General features: G+C 35.1%; 3 protein-coding genes across 4 annotated transcripts; 1 reads left to right on the top strand and 2 right to left on the bottom strand.

The window, feature by feature from the left end:
- The first annotated feature begins 334 nt into the window (after positions 1-334).
- Positions 335-3,255, top strand: LOC127810160 (protein FIZZY-RELATED 3). The gene is made up of 9 exons (XM_052349456.1): positions 335-1,051; positions 1,374-1,496; positions 1,582-1,866; positions 1,961-2,023; positions 2,113-2,307; positions 2,411-2,512; positions 2,602-2,664; positions 2,797-2,865; positions 2,950-3,255. The coding sequence occupies exons 1-9, from the start codon at positions 527-529 to the stop codon at positions 3,001-3,003; spliced, it is 1,479 nt and encodes a 492-aa protein (XP_052205416.1). The 5' UTR covers positions 335-526; the 3' UTR covers positions 3,004-3,255.
- A 178-nt stretch (positions 3,256-3,433) lies between these two features.
- Positions 3,434-9,595, bottom strand: LOC127810161 (uncharacterized). 2 transcript variants are annotated; one of them, XM_052349457.1, is made up of 6 exons: positions 9,432-9,595; positions 9,243-9,329; positions 9,042-9,104; positions 8,788-8,889; positions 3,750-3,987; positions 3,434-3,675 (listed from the first exon to the last, which is right to left on the bottom strand). In XM_052349457.1, exons 1-6 carry the CDS (start codon positions 9,507-9,509, stop codon positions 3,566-3,568), a joined length of 678 nt encoding a protein of 225 aa, XP_052205417.1. In that variant the 5' UTR covers positions 9,510-9,595; the 3' UTR covers positions 3,434-3,565. The 2 variants fall into 2 exon arrangements, with proteins under 2 accessions (XP_052205417.1, XP_052205418.1); XM_052349458.1 differs by having other exon boundaries at positions 3,750-3,984.
- A 4,670-nt stretch (positions 9,596-14,265) lies between these two features.
- LOC127810487 (scarecrow-like protein 30) lies at positions 14,266-17,889 on the bottom strand. Its single transcript, XM_052350001.1, has 2 exons — positions 17,733-17,889; positions 14,266-17,610 (listed from the first exon to the last, which is right to left on the bottom strand). Exon 2 carries the CDS (start codon positions 17,263-17,265, stop codon positions 15,007-15,009), a length of 2,259 nt encoding a protein of 752 aa, XP_052205961.1. The 5' UTR covers positions 17,266-17,610; positions 17,733-17,889; the 3' UTR covers positions 14,266-15,006.
- Between the last annotated feature and the right edge of the window lie 4,817 nt (positions 17,890-22,706).

Raw genomic sequence — 22,706 nt, 5'->3', positions numbered from 1 at the left:
TGAAAATAATATATAATAGATATACATTATTTAAAAGACTAAATAAATTTATTATTATTTAATCATTATCTTTAAGATTTAGGATTAAAATTATCTTATATATATAGGATTACAAATGAGTCAAGTTATTTGTGAGTAGCTCAATGTTTGGCTCAATAAAAGTTGAGAAAAGTGTAATTATCTCTAAACAGTAGGGTAGAGTACACTTATTTGCCCAATTATTAGTTCAAAAATGCCCGTGACTAACGGCTACTTTTGTTGGGTTGGAATGGAAGCTCCCATAATAATAATCCCATTATTCCATCCAAGAGCAGCTTCAGCTTCCCAATTGACCGTTACGACACTCCCTTAAAAATCCCCAAAAACTGACCGTTGCAGCCGCCGCACCAGCTCCGCTCTCTTTGCTCACAGACAAAGAGAAGAGCCCTTTCCTCTTCTTCCATCTTCCATCTCTCTCAACTTTCCCAAATCTCATTGCATTCTCAAAATCATCCAAACCAGAACCAGAAGGCAGAAACCGACGAAAATGGCGTCGACCCCCCCACGGCGCAAAAGCGGGATCAACCTGCCGGCCACCATGTCGGAGTCATCTCTCCGGCTGGAGCCGCTTCGAGGCGTCTCGAACCTCCACTCGCCGAGGACGATGTCACCGCGGACGATCTCGAACCTGTCGTCGTCGCCGGCCAAGTCCGTGACTTGCAGTGACCGGTTCATTCCCTGCCGGTCGTCGTCGAGGCTCCACACGTTCGGGCTCGTGGAGAAGGCGTCGCCGTCGAAGGAGGGTGGCTGCGGCGGAAGCGGAAACGGAAGCGAGGCCTATTCGAGGTTGTTGAAATCGGAGCTTTTTGGGTCTGATTTTGGGTGTTTTGTTTCTTCTGCAGGTCAAGCGTCGCCGATGAGTCCGAGCAGGAACATGCTGCGCTTCAAGACGGATCATTCCGGGCCCAACTCCCCCTACTCGCCGTCGATTCTGGGTCATAGTGGCGGCTTTCCGTCGGAGCCTTCGACGCCGCCGAAGCCGCCTAGGAAGGTCCCCAAGACGCCCCACAAGGTATGTTAGAAGAAATATGGGATTCAATATGATGAATATATTTCATTCAAAGATATGCAATGCCCATTACTTTCACTTTTTGGGCCCCCTTTTGCCCTTTATTTTCATTAATCTCCTATTTGGTTGGTGAGAAATCTCTGAAGACAATCTTTCAAAGAAAGGTTTTCCTCTACTTCAACCAAGATGCAAGTAACTTGTCATTAGCATGTTTCACAATCTCCTATTGTTTCAAGTGTTCCGAGTATTGTCCGCCTTGGGCAAGTTTGAATAACCATGGAAATGCATTCATCAGTATGTCATGTAGTTAGTTGATTATCTGCAGGTTCTAGATGCCCCATCACTCCAAGATGACTTCTACCTTAATTTGGTCGATTGGTCGTCGCAGAATGTGCTTGCCGTTGGATTGGGTACCTGCGTTTATCTATGGAATGCAACAACCAGCAAAGTAAGAATTAAGTAATGAATTGACTCGTTTTCCTTTCTGTCAGTTCAAAATGAAGAGACGAGAGTTCTGACGATATATATCTCAGGTAACGAAGTTGTGCGATTTGGGACCTAGCGATGGGGTGTGCTCGGTCCAATGGACTCGAGAGGGTTCATACATTTCAATTGGTACAAACTTGGGTCAAGTTCAGGTATGGGATGGGACTCAATGCAAGAAGGTGAGAACCATGGGTGGGCATCAAACGAGGACCGGTGTCCTGGCTTGGAGTTCGCGTATACTATCTTCCGGGAGTAGAGACAGAAACATACTTCAACATGATCTTCGTGTGCCCAATGATTTCGTCAGCAAGCTTGTTGGCCACAAATCCGAGGTAAAACATGCATATGCTATAGTATACGTAACGCGCCCTAGAGTTCTAATAGTGTTTGTGCCTGATGCCTAATCCCTAATCCCTAATCCTCCAGGTCTGTGGATTGAAATGGTCTCATGATGACCGGGAACTTGCATCGGGAGGCAATGATAATCAGGTATAGAGATTCATCAATTTATGCATTCGGCGAGCAAGATGAAGGCTCGATTTGATTGATTGATTTTCCCATCACTGGTGATGGATCAGCTTCTAGTATGGAACCAGCATTCTCAGCAGCCTGTTCTGAAACTGACGGAGCACACAGCCGCTGTCAAGGCCATTGCCTGGTCGCCCCACCAGAGCAGCCTTCTGGCATCTGGAGGTGGAACTGCTGATCGCTGCATTCGCTTCTGGAACACCACAAACGGCAATCAGTTGAACAGTGTCGACACCGGGAGCCAGGTTATCCTAAAATGCGACGAAAATAGCAACACCATCTAGTCACAAAATCACACTTCTCGTGCTACAAAATTAACTGCATGAGCTTAACATAACATGCATGCAGGTGTGCAATCTGGCATGGAGCAAAAATGTGAATGAGCTAGTGAGCACTCATGGCTATTCCCAGAATCAAATTATGGTGTGGAAATATCCATCAATGGCCAAGGTTTCATTATTAACCTTATTATGTTCATTCCCATTTTTCTCCAAACCAAACTTTAGAATATAAAAATGTTTCCTTTGAATTTGTCTTAGGTTGCTACTCTAACTGGCCATAGTTTGCGGGTGCTATATCTTGCTATGTCACCAGATGGCCAGGTATTGCAACAACTTCTTCTTACATGATATTTCTTCTTGTTGTGTTCGTTTTCAAAATTTTGAAAACATACCCAAATTCAAACGGGTCCTTAGTATGGAGGTGTAATCTTACATCTGAACTTGTTTCTGCAGACAATAGTGACTGGAGCAGGAGATGAGACCTTGCGGTTCTGGAATGTATTCCCATCGATGAAAACACCAGTAAGTGACTCTACAATGAAAAATGGACCATCTTTGGAAATGTGATTGTGTAACTTCTATCCATGGCTTCCATTTTTGTTGCAGACACCAGTCAAAGACACAGGCGTTTGGTCATTGGGAAGAACCCATATAAGATGACAAGCTGGGACAAGTTTTAGAGTTGGATACAAACACCAGAGTCAATTCCTGTTTTTGAGGTTTTTGTAAATGGAGATGACTCTCAGTCCATTTCTGTAGATGACAAGCTGGGACAACTTTATACAAACACCAGAGTCAATTCCTGTTTTTGAGGTTTTTGTAAATGGAGATGATTCTCAGTCCATTTCTGTTTGGGTTTTTTGTAAAATGGAGATATTGTAAAGTGTATTCTTTTGGCCTCTTGTTCAGTTACCCAAAGTGTCTGGAACTTTCATTTGAATATCAATAAACTTGCCCGATCTTTTTTTTTTTAACAGTTCAGTTACTAAGTGTTTTTCTTCTTGTTTGTTCTCCTTTTTTGAGTTAAGCAAAATCTTCAACTCTTCAAGATCAGAAAATGAAACAGAAAAGCATAGAAATTCATAACAAATTCTGTCCGCAAAGAGAACATTTTCATTGATAATTCTAATAATGTTTGCAAGCCCAAATAGGCAAATTATAACAAAAGTTCTAAACTGTGCCTTTTCCACTTCTTTTAACCAAGCTCTATCTGAAGCTTGATCTATAGCAATTCCTGACTTATCAAATAGATCTCTCTGGAAGATGATCTAGTAGCTTTAGGCCTCAACCATGATGCCTTTCTAAAGAGGGGTTTACAAATTTGATTTAATTCTGCAGACAACGGCCACAAGTAAGGAATGTGCAGAAATCTCTTGGCAACGATAAATATATGGAAAAGAACCAACCTCGCACGTCTTCACTCTCTAGAAGCTTAATGACGAGGTGGCCCCCGGGTAGTAATACGCCACAATCTGGATCATTCGTTTGAGCCTCCCCTTGAATATTTTGATCTGATGGGGCAGTCCTTCCAATAGCCAAATCAAGCGCTCGCATCCCCAACTCAGCAGATAGTGCTGCATCCTTAGTTGTGATTCCAGAAACTGGGGGGCACATATCTGAGAGTATGACTGAAAACCCTCGCTGCTGCAAAAATAGGAACAGTGCAACCCAAAAGACACATAAGCTTCTATATTTGGAAACAGATCTCAAGTGGTAACACCTACGAAGTGCTTCAATGAAATTTTCAACTACCACTACATATAACCGAAGATTATTCTTTTATTGAAACAGTTCTCAGTCGCACAGACCTGCTCATTCCTATGCAACTAGTGAGGTTAGTGGCATATCACGTACTAAAATGGTTTAGACCCCCTAAGACAGCTAAAATTCACTACTCCCACAAACCAGAGAGACACTTACAAGCTTTGTGATAATTTCATTAGTCAACTTAATGAATTCTTAAAGGACAGTAATGAACCAACATGTGCAAAATATGAGTGTAACAGAATGAGGATCTTACAGTGATAAGAACCATACAAGAAAACATAGAATTACAAATGAGGTTATACATCATCCAATTAGAGTGGCTACTATTGATAGATAACATGAATGAGATAAAGTAAGATGGTTTTGTCATGTGATAAGATAAAAGTAGAGAGAGATCAAAATAGAGGGGCATAGGGATAGTGTTATGATGTTTAAAGAAACAAACCACGTAAATGGTATTAAAAGTTGATATGTTGTTATTCTTTGCTTTTCTTTTTCCTCATCTTTTTTTTTTTTTTTTTTTTGTTCAGTATCTTTTCTTCTTTTGGGTGAAGTATCTGTAATCTTATCCACATACACTAATATATCTCCACCTAGTAGGATTAAGACTTGTGATTGTTGTTATATACACATACACTATCTATCTAGGCATACGTGGATACCTTATACGCGTGCGTGCGTGTGTGTGTGTGTGTGTGTGTGTGTACCTTTTGTGAAAAATGGTATCTCAGTTACCCTTTTCCAGCATATGAAATCAGTATGCAAATTTTCTATGTATAACAATCAATATAGAATAAACATATAGCAATAAAAAATATATATATATCTAGATTTAATATATGACAATCAATGATACACAACAATCAATATATGTAATTACAAGAGAAAAAACAAGAAAAACAAACATATTAAAAAGGAATTTGAACAGATCTATGTTTCCACAATACTAAAGGAGAAAAAGAAAAGTAAAAGTAGAAGTAATGAATATATATAACTATACAATCTTTTTTATAGTACAAAGTATGTAATCTTTTATAAAATTGAAGAATGAATCCAAAAATATATTCACAAGGAATTCAATGAAAACCCCTAAAACACATCAAAAAACAAAAAAAAACAAAAAACAAAAAACAAAAAACAAAAAAGAGGATTGTTGTTTGTTCTTAAAAAATGAAAAATATTGAAATAGACTTCTTTACATTTTCAAAACACAGAAACTTATAGATTTTGACTCCAAAAAAATGGAAAAAGAAACTAGAATTTCTGGATCTTAAGGATGTTTGATCTAATTGAATAAACTGCAAGTCATCCTATATGTCCCACACTCAAAACATATTTATAATTAAATTACTAAAATGACCTTACATTTAATGATTGTTAATGAAAATAAACAGCAAGGAGCGCTTGCAAATTTCTTAAAACAGGTGGATCTGCATATATAAAGGTGAAAACTGATGGGGTCTAGATATATTAATCCTACTAAAACAAATAGACCATAAGAGAATTGAGCTATGTGGTGTTATATAATGTACAATGAGTTATAATTTCTTTACAAGAAGGGGAAATTGATGTTTCTTATGCACTTCATGAAAATTCCGGTGGTGACCAAAAAAGTAGTTCCATGGCTTCAAATGAGAACTGTTAATCATGTAGTTCAAGGCCAAGTAGTGAGACATAATAGTCACTCATGTGTGCTGGTGACTGGTGTACATGGTGCCACATTTCACATCACAAGGTGAACCTCAACTACCAAGAAACTTATGACCATATATAATCTTGACAAGAAAATCACACAACAAAGTAGTAAGCCTCAAATACCTACAGGGTTGGATTCTGATCTGCAACAGACTGAAATTTTCAGCTCGTTTATAAGCATTCATCAAAGAAAAATATTTTCCATAACCCACAGAAAACAAGTATGGGGTAAAGAGAGATAAAGAAGAGGTTACATGTATAAATCAACTCATAATCTGGTGAAAACATGAACTACCATACGAAATTGAACATGGAGAATTACAATTGAAGTCTTTTCCATCGACAAGAATATGAAGGATTATGCATTGCAAGAGAAGGATATGGAAAGGAAGAAATCAAATGTATCAATCAATTGGTAACTTGATGAGAATGCAAACTATCAAAGCAAGAATAGAGAATGAGGTAAATAGTTTAAAAAACAATACATTCTATGAAAATAGTCCAACTAACAATTTCATTAGAGGATTCATCTATTGCACCTTGTTAGTGTCTCCAGATTAAATATTTGCAAAAGCATTTCCATATTACAATTTAGGGGGCTTAGAAGTAATGCAAAAGCAACATCAGATCACTTAGCCCCTGTTTGGCCGTGCCAGAGCATCTAGAAAAGTGCATTTTTTTTTTTCTTAACAAAAGAGCTTTTGTAAGTTTTTTGTTGGTGATTGGCCAAAAGTGAAAAGTGCTTCATTGATAGCAAAAGCTATTTTTCTACTGTGGAGCAAAAGCAAAAATTTAGAACTTATACTGCGAAGCAAAATTAGAAGTAAAAATTGAAATATTTTTAGTTACCCCAGTCAACATTTACAAATACAAACATCACCTTCATCAGTCACATCTAATTCTTTGTTCCATATTTCACAAACTAGTCAATATAAAATCCATATGCTCACAAGCTATTTAACAAAAAATCACATATCATGTTCGTCTCACTGACCCTCATCATGAATTTTCATAATTCTCACAGATTTAAAATTTGATTTACAGAAGAAAGAAGCTCCAATTGTCAAAACATTTCTTGTCAACACTCTTTGATGTGCATATCCTTAAAATTCTCAATCTATATTTCTCTAATTGTTCATGATTTTATCGTAATCCCAGTGTTTAAAAAAGCGCACTTCATGCACAAAGCACAAAATACAGCATGCTTGGGGCTTTTTGTGTGTTCAGCTCAACAACTTTAGCTGAGTGCGCTTAAATTGTACTTTTACCAAAGCTTCAAAGTGCAAAAAAAGCACCCTTCAAAAATACGCCTGTTTTTTTTTTTTTTTTAATCAGACAATAGGAATGGTCAGGCTTGTTTAAATTTTTGCAATGATGTGGCTGCTTGAACGGAAACCTTATCCAAAAAAGTGGTTTAAGATATGATAAAATCATATATACATTTAAACAAAAAAGAAGATTGATTGTATGTACTGAGGAAAAAATATGATGGAAACATGTAATTAGGAGTACATAAGGGATTGCTAATATATTATTGATTGTTGTAATGTGTAAATTAGGGATTGATTATTGATTCCTGATTGATGTAAATTACAATTTGTTGATTGATTGCACATCAAGGATTGCTATAAATTAGGGGTTGATTGATTGGGGATAGGTGTAAATTAGGGATGATTTTTTTCCTAATGCTTTTTTTATGATTGTATGAACTTTTAAACGGGGTATAAAATATAAATGAAAAATGGTATCTCATCATTAGTTAAATTTGCACCCCTCATTCTCGTTTAGTTTTTTTCTAGTGATTTCTTTTTTAATAGTTTATATTTTTCACACTTTCAAAAGTTTATACTCTTTATTTCATTTCTGTGCTCGACTTCGCTTAAGTGTGAGCTTTTCTTTCCACTTTAGGCCTTCCACGCTTAACTGCTCTTAGCACTTTTGAAAACAATGCATAATCCTCGAGAGCTCAATACATTTCCATTGAAAGACCATCATTTTGGATTGAAGATTTAATTTTTTGCTATGTTTTTCCTTTCTTCAAGACAAAGGAATTGGTTTTCAGAACATTTCTTGTTGCTTAAATATGATTCTACAGTTTAACTTATGTTTATAATTAAAATAAAATTCAATCGTAAAAACTTTTTAAAAAAATGTTATAAGCACTTCTATATCCAAATAGTATAAAAACATTTTCAATTTTTCAATCACTTGCCAGAAACACATAACAAAACTAAAATCATTTCTCAAATAATATAGCTAAACACTAAACTACTTCTTTCCGAAGACAATTATTGCAAAATAACTTTTCACAGAAGTTGTTCTCACAATAGCAAAAATTTATAGCAACACCAACCAGGCATATAGTAATTTGAATTAAGAACATATGATGTTGGGCGGACAGCTTATTAAGGTTTCAGTCAAATGAGTGCCAATAATGCTCGGATGCAGAATCTCTTTAGTTTGCAAAAACCTTCATGATAAAATACCTACAAAAATGTGCTTTCTGGTTGGTCATTAGCAACATCAATTTTCTGATAAATTATGTATAAAGTCAAAGAACACTAGAACTAGCAAGGCATTGAACAATTAGGCCAATAAAAAGATTCTAAAAGCAAGAAATCAGAACCATCACATTGCACCAAATCTAATCAAAGCAGCATAATGTGATGAAACATTGTTGGAAGATGGTGATCTAGCAAAGGGAAACACACAACTTTCACAAAAGAAGAAGTCTTTAGAAGTATAACTTTCAAATTCGGCTTGCTTTCAAATGCTCCATCACATGGGTATCTATAGGACAAAACAACCCAGCATAAATGAGATACATCTTCTCCTATACACTTAAGAAAGTTCTAGAGGCATGACCTTATATTTTCCAAGGTACAAGAATATAGGATAGATACATTAACACTTCACCCTATGCATCACACACAAACATGTTTAGTCTTCCAGCAAACATATCATTTATTTAAACAACAGTACCTGAGGAGATAGCGCTCTAATTAGGTTTTTGGGAAGATTCATGACATCAGCACAAACAGTCTGAACCCTTGCATCACAGTGGACAGACGGAACCTTCACCTTCTGTTCTGCAAATCCCCCCCAAATTCTTTAGAAACGTAACCAAGAAAAACCTCACACAAACCCATTTAACCAAAAGTTTACTTTTTACGGTTGATACGTAAAACCCAGCTGACAAAACAATAAAAATTATAGCTGCTAGTGATAAAAGTCACCTTCAGATCAATGCCCACAACCAAGCCCCCATTTTTCACTGGTCCCAAGCTCTGACAAGCCACCTGGTTTTGCGTCAAAGCTACCATGAAGCCAATGAAATCAAGATAACGAGAGATAATCTTCGGGCGCAAAACGCACGACAAGATTCACAAACACACACAAATAGAGCGATAATGCAAAAGAGAAAAAGAGAGAGAGACCTGAAGCCAGGCACCAGGAGCACAACCGAGGTCAAGAACAGAAGAACCAGGCTTTATCAGTTTGTACTGTTTTTGCATCTGAAGCAGCTGTTCTCTCAAAAAAACGAAAGAACCAAATTCATTGGTTACATTTGCATGTCATATAATCATATTGGATGAAAAGGAGAAAAAATTGAAAACCCTAGATACCTTGAAGGCAGAGCGAGCAACGTAGCCCAGACGCTGAGCCTCTCTATAGAAGAAATCTGGTGCCCCTGCTCCGCTCATCCTCCTCTTTCTTTCTTCTTCTGCTGCTGCTTCGCTTTCCCTCTTTAACGCCTAAATTGGCTTCAACCCTAATCACCGGTAGACCCAAATTAATTAGGGCCCTGTTTGGTTGTGGTAGAACTAATATTTTTTAGTTTTTAATTTTAATTTTATAATTAAATGTGTCTTAATATTTTATAATTTAAAAAACTATAATATTAACTTTTGAATTAGTATAAAGTTAAAAAAATTAAAAATTTAAATTTTTTATTTTCTAATGAGAAGTTTAATCGTTCAATTAAAATTGAAATTAAAAAAAAAAAAAAACATTTTATGCAATGTGTCTTGCCTATTAATGTATATTTTCTAGTGGTCACCTTGGCATTTTGAAGTGTCTAAAAGGAGCAATTCTACATTGCCCAAATGTCTCGTACCGAAACCTTACCGAAACAAATTTGCGCGATATTTTGACGGTCAATATCGCCATTTTATTTCATTTCGGCAACGACCAGGGTTTTATCAGAAGAAGCGCCAAGCCGCCTCCTCCTTCCTCCTTGAAGCACAACCTCCAGCCTCCTTCGCACAGCCTTCTTCCTCCTTCCTCCTTCCTCCTTCCTCGCCGACAGCACAGCAAGCCCCCTCCTTCCTCCTCCTTCCTGCTTTCTCCTTCTGGCCTCCTTCTTCCTCCTCCTTACTTCTTTTAGTTTATATCTTGATTAAGAATCGCTGCTAATAAACTCACTGGTGACTTTGGGATTGCGACATCATTCACCCTCCCAATGTTGTTGGGTTTGAAAATAATAACAATTTGGATGCTTAAATGGGTGGGTTAAGTAAATAAACGAGTGGTGGCACTGCTAGTGCTAGTCAGTAGCCATGGGAAAAGATGTGGTTGAGACATCTCTCCCATCTCAAAGTGGTAGGGGGCAATACACATTTTCTCCATGATTTGTTCGGCAGTTAAACGGAAATGTAATGTTATTAATTATGACAGCTTTGAGTGTATATGTTACACAAATATATATATATATATAATAACAACAGAGTCAATAGGATTCTTCAGATTTTACTGCTTATTCTTAGAATTTTTCTAGGTTGGAGCCTCTCTTTAGTTTAAAGAATCTCTCAGATCTTATGCTTATTTTTGAGACCATAAAATATTATATTCTTTTATCTAAGTTTCAGTCAGTTCTTCAAAAACATGGCCGTCTTTTTTTCTCACAGAAATTTATCTGATAAGGGCCAATGCTGTAAGTGTAGTCGCAAAGCAATGAAAAAGGAGCTTCATTTTACAGATGGCCGGCGATGGGTTCCGGCAGGCAACATTGAAAATGGCGATGGCATTTTGCTTTCTAATTAAGCAAAAACAGAAACTTTAAACCAGAGGGAGAAAGAGAGAGAGAGAGACAGTGGACAGAGGGAGAAGGAGGAAGAACTCGCCAACAGCCTTCAATGGCAGATTTGTAATATTGTTGAGGGCTGAGGGGTAATTTTGTCAGAACAGGTTGGCTTCGGTAAGGTTTCGGTACGAGACATTCGGGCAATGTAGAATTGCTCGTCTAAAAGATTTCAAAGAAACAAACGTGTCATTAAGTAAGACACATTATAATAATGGAAATGGCACATCAATGATGAGTCATCGTATGAATAAAGAAATATATTTAGGGTCGTAATCGTTGAGTTTGGTTCTGATTTTTACCAAAATTATAATCAAATTAAATTTAAATTATTAAAATTAAAACCAAACCATTATCTATTGGTTTTAAATATTAAAAATCATAACCAAACTATTCGATTTCGATTTTAACCATAATTTTTTTAGTTTGATCCATATCAACAAATAAAGACAAACTCTTACAAATTTTTGATAACTTCACAATAAATAAAGACAAACTCTAATAAAGTTATCTTTTTATTTTTTTTACATAAAGTTACAAATTAACTTCAAGTTTCTTGGATATAATTATTTGATTAATAAAATTAAAATAATTTAAGATTAGGTTTTATTTTTATTTGTTAATTACTTTATAAATATTAAATATTTTATATATTTGTAATACATTAGTTAAAATATTTGTAAAAAAATGCATTAGTCAATATATATATTATGTGTATATATAATATATTAAATAAATAAATATTATATATATATATTCAGTTCGGTTTGATTCGGTTACCCATATGTTCGATTTAGATTTTGGTTTGAATTTAATGAAAACCATCATCAAATCATACCCATTGAAATAGTATTCGATTTTTTTTCAAACCAAACTATTATCCAATTAAACAGTTTTTAACTACATTGATCGATTTGATTTCGATTCGGTTCCTCATAGTTTCGGTTGTAATTGTCATCCCTAAATATATTAAATGAGTTTTACTTGACCATTTTCTCCTTGACAAAGTCACCTCTACTCTTATTCAATATGCGGATCATTTTAGTATTTTTACGTGAATAATGTTATTTATATAGATAGGATTTTTATAGGTGAATTTACAAAGGTTTGAATAATCATTTTTTGTCATTTCCTCTTCTCTTTTTGGCCACCACCCATCTGTCATCTTCTTCCTCCAACACTGCTTTTCTTTTGTTGCCTCGCCACTTGTTGCCGTATTCACTGAATCAGTGCTTTCCAAGGAATTACAAATTCTTCTAACTCACAAAGTCTTGTATGATTTTTAAAAACTCTAGGTAAGAACTATAATCTTATCTTCTACATTCTAAACATTTTGAACATGCACTCTTAATCTCTAACTCGATTTATAATGTCTTTAACATAATAATCAGAAAGTTTTTGGGGGTCACTTTTCTAATGTGTTTGTACATTGACAAGCACTTGTTATGATTGAAACAACCTATGATGCACAAAAAAAATTTGGGAGTGCCGTTTCGGTATTTCCAAAATGTTTTCGTTATGAAACACTAATAAATATTTTTGACCTACTTTTGCAATTTCAAAAACTTTTCATAATCGTTTCGCAATTTTAAAAAAATATAAAAAACATGTTTTCGATTTAAAAATGTATTTCCATCCACGAATATAAATAATTTTTTTTTTCATTTCTAACTCAAAATTCTTAATTTTTTCTAGAATTTGTTTCCAAAATTTGTTTGAATAAATTATAGAATTTATGTTTATTTTTAGATTAAATAATTATTTTTTATATTAAAAATTATATTCGTCAAAAGGCCCTTATATTTTTTTTTATTTACTCACTTTTGTTTCTTACTTTTTTTGAAAAATAACGTTTTCCCGTTTTTGTTTTATATTGTATCCATTTGTCGTTTCTATTTCCGTATAACCTAAGAAACAATTATTTTTTTATAATCAAGGTCATTCTATTTTCTCCAAATTTCAACTAGATCAAAATGATACATTTAGAACAAAGATTAAATAGTTATTGGGAAAAGCATATTTTTGGAATAAAAACTACATGCTTGTGTTTGATATTGACATTGATGACTAAGAGATTTAAGTTACCTTGATGACACATGATGTGGCATGAAAGGTTTTATTTGGGCCGCTAATGTTTAAAGCATGATATATTAATATTTAAGGTTAGATTTTATTATATCTTTATTTTATATTATTAATGTTTCTTAAGGTATATCTAAACTAATAGTTCATTGTGCGAGCCTTTTACTACTGAGGGCTGCATCGTCAAAAGTAAGAGAAACCTCATCCCTTTTTTTTTTTTTTTTGCTCCCATGTCACCACACATGTGAATATGGAGAATGATAGATATACTTTTAATGGTAATAATTTATTTTTTATTTTTTAGAAAAAAATTTAAACAAAATGAAACTTAGTAAACATAATATAGAATAGATATATATTTATTTATAAAAATACATATATATGTAAAGATGTTTTGATAAAAGAAAAAAAAAAAACACTTGATTAGCTTTGGCATAAATAAAGACATGCATTATGAATGGTACATCTTTTTTGTCAATCAAACATCGGAAAATAAAAAAATTATTTTCTCAAAAAACATTTTACATCCGAACAAACGAAACCTAGTAAAAATATGCAAAGTTTAATATATTTTTAGATCACCGGTGGTGTTGAGATTTCCTTACCAATTGAATTATATGATTTGAAAGAGACTTTGATCATAAACTTCGATGAATTGGATCAAAACATTAAAGATTACTCCAAAAATTGTTAAAGACTGTCGTTTTAATAGTTAAGTTAGTAAAAGGGAAAACAACAAATTTGAGAGCTATGAGAATTGGCACGAATGTCACACTTTTACTTTCAAAGTCTTTTTATACCTTTTGTGCAAGGATGACGATAAGCATGGGATGCTCCACTTATCATTTAAAATGTTTTATATTTTTAATTTAGGGCCACCACTTAGTGAAATATCACATGAGTCAGGACAAATGCCCTGAAAAATGTTCTAGAAGTAGCATGGCATGCTGAATTTGACAGGTCTAGAAAAACAAATGAAATGAGTGATGGGTACAATTGGAATTGGGCCCATCCACCAAGTTAAAAAGGTACTGAAAGCCGCCAACAGATTCTCATTTCTCAATTCACTCAACCGCTTTGCTCATCTATCTATCTATCTATCTATCTATCTAATGTAACCAATAAAGTAATGACTGATCAAAGTATTGATAACCACATAATAATAATAATATCAAGAAATTGAAAGGCAAACCAAATTATTGAAGCTCCCTGTTTCATGCCATTGTCAACAACACACCCCTTAATCTGAATTGGGGCCAGGCCAACCAAAGGAGGATTAAGGATGCCATCCACAAGAGTCAAGAACAGCATAGCTTAATTTTATTGTTATTATTAAGTCTAAGACATACCTTAAAAAGTAAAGAAAAATGGCCAAAACTGGAAGATAATCAACAATAATTATGAGTAATATATGAAACAAGATGATGTAATATATACTGAATGTAATGAAAGCATGAACTCTAACATAAGCTAAGCTATGGCAACCATTGCCTTCCAGCAGCAAGAGCCAGAACATAATCTTCCTTCAGTCTGGAGACATCCACTGATCACCATATACCTTCATGTATGTATGTATGTAACTAAGACTTTTGCTGCCCTACCCACTTGGAATAGTAATTTCAGGAATCAAGATGTTTGGCTCATTGCTGGACTACTACCTTTCAGTGTAAACAAAATGACCTAGTCGTATCTCTTTTGAGTTATGAGGAGTTAACCAAAGCAACAAGGTTCTAAGAGGATGATCACTTTCTGTTATTCCATCAAATTGGTACTGATAACAACTGCTACTACAGATACGGGTCAAGTCCAGTGTTGTTGAGGAGGCAGCGCGCTAAAGTTGGCTCCCAGTCCCAACCTCACTTACTGATCAGAAGCACATTACACCAAGTTGTATGCATGGCCATGTAATGTATGTGAATAAAGAGAGTGATTTGCTCATAACAAGGAGCGTGTCCGTACCTTGGCTTTCAATTCAGAAGGAGAGTGGAACAGAATTGCACGGGCCAAAGGAAAAGGAAAGAAGAGAGGAATGTATGATTTTAGTAAGCTGGCTTCCAAGAAGAAAGTGCAAAGACAATTCTTCCTTTCCAACCCAGCAGCATCCAGCGACCATCCTTGTCGATCACAAAATCCTTGTGGTAGCGTGTTTTCACCCTTTCTTTGGCTGTGTTCATGATCTCCCGGTTTAATGGAAGTTGCCTAAATCCGGCTCTCATGTTCCGCACCTGCCACTGCTTGTAAGTCTCTGGCCTCTCAATCCTCTCTGCGCCTTCACATGCAATGACATTTATTGCCTCCCATCCAATTATCTGTTTCTCAATCAGCAGCCTCTCGTGAATGTCACGAGGCACAGTGGTCTCCAGCATATCGAACAGAGAAGAGTAATGGAAAAGGGCCTCCCTAAACCGTGTAACGAAGAAGGGAGCACTGTAGGGGCCATTCACAACCCCCTGCAAATAAACATCCGGATTCATCTTCTTGATCAGCTTGAGGACAATGTCCCTCGGACTCTCCAGCACTACAGTTTCGTCAAGTAAATTCCTAAACCTATACTGACAATTGACTACAAGGACATCATTTTTGTCAAGCTTTAGATCCTCAATCTGAATAGTTTCCCACTTCTTTGCTATGGCGTTGAACTCAAATGGAACATTGAAAGACTCTGCATAATTCATTAAACGTCTCCCAGTCTCCTCAACCCGTTCTGCTGGTCGGAAACCTGAATTTGGAAGGTCAATCCCAGTAATTCGAAGTTTGGGCGGTCCACCAGGCCTAGATGAGAGCCGTTGTATGAAACAGGGCCATTGGAACCCATAAAGAACACCAAAATCAACAATATGCAAGCTGGTTGCTTTCTCAGCTGCATTCATGATTGTCTTATTTGCAAAGAAATTTGACAGCTTCCTAAATGGACAGATCGAAAGAAATAAATGGTAAGCTTTCAAAATCTCAGCCGCAGACGTTGGCTTGATCATAACTGCTATGTAACTTCGGTTCCCAGAACCAGCCATCCGTGCTTCCAGACCGTCGGCAAAGTAATGGGCCATTCTCTGCATCCCATCCCCATTAGGAGAAGAATGTTGCCTGATCTGCTTCAGTAGCTCATAGGCTCTTCTCTGTTCATCAGCAGCAACTGCCTGTGCACATAGGGTTAAGAGAGTTCTAAGATCCACCACATCCTCCTTAACTACCTGTTTCTTGCCACCGGACTTCCCACCGCTAGATCCCTTTAATAAACTATTTTGCTGTATATTTTTTTTCACTCCACTCTGCAACGCTTCACGAAGTGCCGATTCACTTTTCCCTCCATTACATAGCAACACCATATCGAACATTTCTGATCTCACAGTTCCTTCAGTATAAACTGCTGACTGCTTGTTACTCCTTCCTTCCTCCAAATCCAACCCCCCGGAATGAGGATTCTTCTTCCCCCTTGAACCATCAAAAGGGTACCGGATCTCGTACTTCTTTTCAACCTTTACTTCCACAGCCTTCCCCTCTTGCTTTGCCTCTTTAACTAGCTTGCTACCAGAATCAAGATACAAACCGTAACCACGAGGAAGGAGCTTGCTTGCTTCTTCAAATCCTCTTCTAAATTGCATGGCAGATCGACTATCATTAAACATATCACGAATTCTAAGGGTACTCAGGGGTGAATCCACAAATCCATCGATGACAGTTCCGGCTGCACTTGATGAGCAGAAGGACGAATGAGAAGTAGACTGTGAAACACGATCCACAGCCACACTACGAACAGCAGGGGACTCATGCTCATCATGATCATAATTTAAACCGGAACATGTAACACTGTCACTACAAGTATTGATGCTTGTTTGATAGTTACTGCAAGTTATGCCAGATTGACATTCATTTGGGCTTTCAGTATGTGGATCAACATGATTAATCTGGCAGTGATCGGGAGAAGGGGGACACTTCTCCACAAGGACATCATAGAAAGCTCTCTCGGCAGCTTGGAGAGCTGCTGAATCTTGAAACATACAGGTCTTCTCTTCCATATCTTCTTCCATCAGCATCTGATTTATGTACTTAAAAACCTCATCGCTAAAATCATAGTCTTCGAACGAATCAGCCAAACTCGATATGGCAGATGCCGGGTTTAAGACGCTAGAGTCTGGATCGGGTAGACATGGAGGAAAACTAAGGATATTCTGATTTACACATCCACCCTTAAACCCACTTGTAAAATCCTGATCCCAGAGAATCGAAGAACCTTCTTCATCAGATTCGATCTTATTAACAGAATTATAATAACTTCCCAATTGTCTGTCCATGACCATCCAAAATGATTATGCCCAAAACCTTGAATAAGAACCCAACAGACTCTTTGCCAAGTATCTCTCTTCCCCAATCTTACTGTTTGTTCAGAAAGTAAGATTCTGAAAGCTACGAACTTTATTTATCAAAAACCCAGAATTCAAGCCCAAAAACAAATAAGATGAATCAAAGGGACCGTAAAAATGGGTCAAGAAGCACAAGTTTATCTTCAGCAACAACCAAAGGCAACAAACAGATGAAATTCTAAAAGCCCACAAAGATTCACCACCATCGGCTCCAGTTTTGAGATCATATTTTCGTCCTATAAGACTTAGCAGCCAAGCAAAAGACTTCAAGCCCACAAAACCCTAGATGAAAACCATAAATAAATAAATAGCTCTGCTTGTATAAAGAAATGTGCAAAGACATACAAATAAATATATTCATATATCTATCCAGTATTATATTGATTGAAAGGAAGATGAAATACCTGAGAGAGAGAGAGAGAGACCTGAGAGAGAGAGAGAGGGAGGGGTTGTTTCTTGAATATTGACGGAGACTAGCAGGGAGTGCTGGAAACGTTGAACCTGGGTTGATGGATACGGGGGAAGGGTCTTATGGATTGGTGGCGGTGCAATCTTCACCATCCAATCCAAATTACTGAGCCCAATTATACGGCTCTGATCATCAACCCTGGTCCTCTTGCTATCTGCTGTCTGCTGGCAAGGGATTGGCTCGTTGTAGCAATTTCAATAAAATTCATTCCCATTGGTTGACATTTACAATCTATTCCTAAATCATCAAAAACCAGATTTAACTACGGCTATCATTTCCTTAATTACCACTTATTCTTCATTCTGTGGGTTGTGATTCTAAGTGATTTGACATTTACAATCAATTCCTCTTTCATTGAGAACGCTCAATGTCAATAAATATTCATAATTATTGTAATTGTTATTAAAAGAATATATGTATCTATCTTCTCGAAAGAAGGGCATGCACCTTGCCTAGTCCTAGGCTTCTAGAAGAAGAGATACAAATATACAATTCTCTCGTTCTTTTCTTTTCTTTTCTCTCCCTCTCTCTCTCTCTCTCACACACACACACACACACACCCGCACGCACGCACATTCATTCTTTTCTTCTGTCTTTTGACAATCATTTCATTTCTTTCTCTCAGCAAAGACAAACGTTGTTCAAAACTGAACCTAAAACAACGTTGTTCCCTAGTTTTGACGGGTCACATGTCCTTTTCTTTAATTAGGACTATCCTTAAAGTTTAAAAGATCTGTATTTTTGGGATAAATAATTCACTTATAAAATATAAAATAATTTACGTTGTTGTGTTAGGACAGGACATATATATGTTGGGATCTCCTAATCTTTCATCTTGCGCCTGCCCTGATTGCAGCCAGCCACTTCCCAACAAGCTAGATAGATGGTCAAGTTCTCATCTTATTCCACCTCAAGAGAATAATGATAATACTTCCAAAGTTAGCCTAAGCTTAAACGAATTGAACATCCCCAAAACCAATTGAGAAGTGGCAGATACAGCATGACAGAGAAGGGCCATGGCCATGGCCCTCCTAACTGTTTTTGGCAGACCATCCTTATTTTTTTATACATATATATTCTTGTATATTTTTATGGTACAATTATTGCATTAAAAATGGATAGTTGTGATCAAATATTGATAACCTTTATTTACTTAAGTAGTTCCAATAAATTCCATAATTTTACTATAATAAAAATGATTTGTTAAGCATCTTTTTTAGGGTATTTTTAAAAGGTATCCTCTAAAATACTATTTTAAGACACAATTTAAAAAAGTGCTCTAATACAATAACTCTAACGAGGCACAATAATTAAGTGCCCTAATAAACAAATCTAACTGACCTATAAAATATCATTTTAAGGCACAATTTAAAAAAGTGTTCCAATAAAATAATTATAATGAGTCACGACGATAAAATGTCCTAATAGACAAATCTAATATGGCAGAATTTTTGAGATGCCCATTAAAATAATTCTAACTAGACACTTTAATGAAGTGCCTTAATAGACAAATTTTAAGTGTTCCAATAGAATAATTTTAATAAAACTTAGAAATACTATAAAAGTAATATAGACACATATATTAATAAAATGATGTGTAGACGTGCGTGCAAGAAGAATGAAATGTTTAGAGTTCGAGTTGAGGGGAGGGGAGGGGTAAGTTGGACTTAAGAGAACACCTTGTGGAGGATGTGAAGAATAAATTTAAAGTGATTTTTGAGACATTTTTAAGTATCGCAAAAAACTTAAATTTATAGTTATTTTTGAGGCATTTGTAAATGCCTCAATACGTTTTTTGGACACAATTACATGCGATATTATTATTAATGTCTTAATAGTTAAAATGTCCCAATAAACTATCTATTAAGATATTTTTAAATGCCTCTTAATCTAAAATTTATTATAGTGTTTTCATATTTCTTAACTACTGATCCAAGTTATAGTAAACTTGCTTGTATGTAGCAGCTAGCGTTGGCTTCTATTTGATTATTTATTTATTTTTAAAAAAAATTAAATTTTAAAGACACAAAAAGCTTATTTTCACTCTCACTTTTCAATCTCACTCACATGGATGCTTAATAATCACAACTAATTTTTTCACTAAAGTTAGTTTAACTTGATTAGAACCAATCCATAGATCACTGGATCGGGTCAATTTAACAATCCATGGGTCTAAAAACAAACATTAACGTTATCGAACAATGTAACGACTGGGGTGCATATAGCAACGTATTATCTGGTTCAGATCGCAACTAATCCCCGATTTTATCGGTCTGGAATTTAATTTCAAAACGCATGTTACTATGTAGAACACCATCTATACTTATATGCTCAGTTCTCCCCCCTTTGTATGGTTGATGTGGGATTTGTCTAAGGTGCCTACACACACCCCCTTAGGGACTCAACTTTCTTACTGAGGTTTTACCCCACCACCACGCTCAGAGACTTAGGGGTCAGCTCTGATACCATTCTGTAACGACCAAGGTTCACATAGTAATATATTGTCCAGTTCAGATTGCAACAAATTCTCGATTTTGTCGGTCTAGGATTTAATCCCAAAACTTGCGTCACTATGTAAAACACTCTCTACACTTATATGTCTAGTTCTCTCCCTTTGCATGATCGATGTAAGATTCGCCTAAGGTGTCTACAAACAATATGTTCAATTTTTATCTTTTAAAATTAAGAATAAAAAATTAAAAACAAAAACTGCCCTAAAATGTGCACTCAACTCATATATCCTACAAAGGATGATTTGCAAACTAAAATCTATTAGTAGGTTCCATGTAGTGTAGCAAAGACTTTGTGTGTTATTATACTCGACTGGCATGCTTGCCTAGAGTTTAGTTCTTTGTCGATTTTCTCCAGTGAATGCAATTAAAAATAAGAAACTCAAAATTTTAACCAAAAAACATTCAAAAATTGGACCCTCTTTTATTATTATTATTATTTTTTTTGGAGGGGGCTGTTTTTTGGCTTAATCTCTTTTGAACTCGTTTCTATCTAAACCTCTGGTTAATCGTGACCAGTGCATGATGCACCGTCGAAACTTTTTTTAATATTTTTATTCAAGGAGAAATATGTTTGCTCATTTTATTTTGGTGCATTCATAGTAATGGTTTTAGTAATGAAGACAGAGAAGTTGGTGCGACATGAATACGAGGCCTATTTGACTTTTGTGACGACAAGTAATGAGAACAAGATAGAATTGTTAGATATTCCAGTGATTTGAGAATATCTGAGAATGGGCTCTTACAATTTTACTATACAATTCGACTTAGTAATATAGCTAACACAGGATAGAAAAATTATTAAATAATTAAATTAATAGATAATAACAAAGGCTTACTTATTGTCACCTTACAAAAGTAAAGTTAGATTGTCTTCCATCAAATAGAAACTTACCTAAAATTTGGATCCTTTTTCTTTATTTCTACGAAATCTTGTCAGCAATTCGAAAATGACACTTGAGACTTGTAGATTATCTTTAGAAAATTTCTCAGGTCTCTAAAGTCATATTTTTATTTTAAACTTATAAGATTTTAACTTTATTCAGGTGCATGGGTGAATAGTAGTAATATTTTTATTTTTTTAAAAAAAGAATACTATTACATTTTTTTTCTATAAGTAAGAATTTCATTTAAAAAACCTTAAAACGTCTATATTTTATGTTAGGCATACTGCACAATATAATCAAAATTGAAAAGAAATAAAAAAAAATAGATCTAAACTACCATTATATATTTATATTCCTTCTAACATAAAAAATATATATATAAATATAAGAGAAAATCTCTTCAATCGGCTTAAATTTCAAATTAGAACTCACGATCTTCATTTATCTTAATATTTGGGATACTAACACCCAATTACTCACCAAACAAATATCTTAATATTTGGAATACTAACACCCGATTAGTCACCAAACAAATGCTTAGAGAAACATTTGTGAGCTTATACTATGACTTTTTGAAACATAAAAACTAAGATATCCTTAAATATAAAATTAAAAAATATTTTCTAAAGTTAAACAGAATCATCATATTTGTAAATCCTAAACCCTAAACGAAACTTCTCCTTAAAGCTGCCATGATGTTCAACTTTCTGTCACAGTTCTTGATAATTTTTTAAGTCCTAATTAATCAACTTGAGTGGTGTCATTCTATGGTTAAAGATGTAATATTTTTTAGGGGTTTTTTGAACTTCAAACTTCAATTTTGCAAAGTTTTCAAATTTGGGGTATAAATGAGTTCTCGACGGATTCTAATTAATCACATTTAAAGTGAAAACAAGTATAAAAACGAAGTAAAGATATAAAACTCTTTTGAAAATTATCAAAACAAGCATATAAATTGTAATGCCCCATAAATTCCAAAATTGATTTTAACGCATTAGTTTTAAAATTTAAATATAGGAGGCATTAATTGACTCGTTAACGTTTTTCCCACTTCCTTATGGTATTTAAATGTTTTTAAATTTCAAATCTGGAGAAGTGTGTTAGGAATGTATTAGATAAATATGAGATATAAACTTGTAATTTTCAAGAAGAATACGTTGCAGCCTGTGCTTTGGTCTTTCTTGTTATTCCATGTTTTACGTATTCAAGTAATCATAATGATATCACGAAAAAGGATTTTACTTTCTGAGAGAACGTGTTTATTTGTTAGGTGGTGATTTCAAGGATATTCTTTAAAGGACTTGAATAAATGAGGTAATACATACATGATATTATCGTAAATATGAACTTCCAAAATTAAGGACAAAATGGTAGTTAATACAAATGGTTCTGTGTATATTGTTTTTCTTTGGAACAAGAACATAGATATACCCCCGAATTTACTTGAAAGCTTACCACGCTTCAATTCTTAGTATCTCAGTATAAATAGTTGATTTTACAAGACACCCGAAT

Source organism: Diospyros lotus, chromosome 9, assembly GCF_014633365.1.
Source record: "Diospyros lotus cultivar Yz01 chromosome 9, ASM1463336v1, whole genome shotgun sequence".
NCBI lineage: Eukaryota > Viridiplantae > Streptophyta > Magnoliopsida > Ericales > Ebenaceae > Diospyros > Diospyros lotus.
Note: the sequence above shows the minus strand (reverse complement) of the source record. Positions and strands in the feature narration are given on the sequence as shown.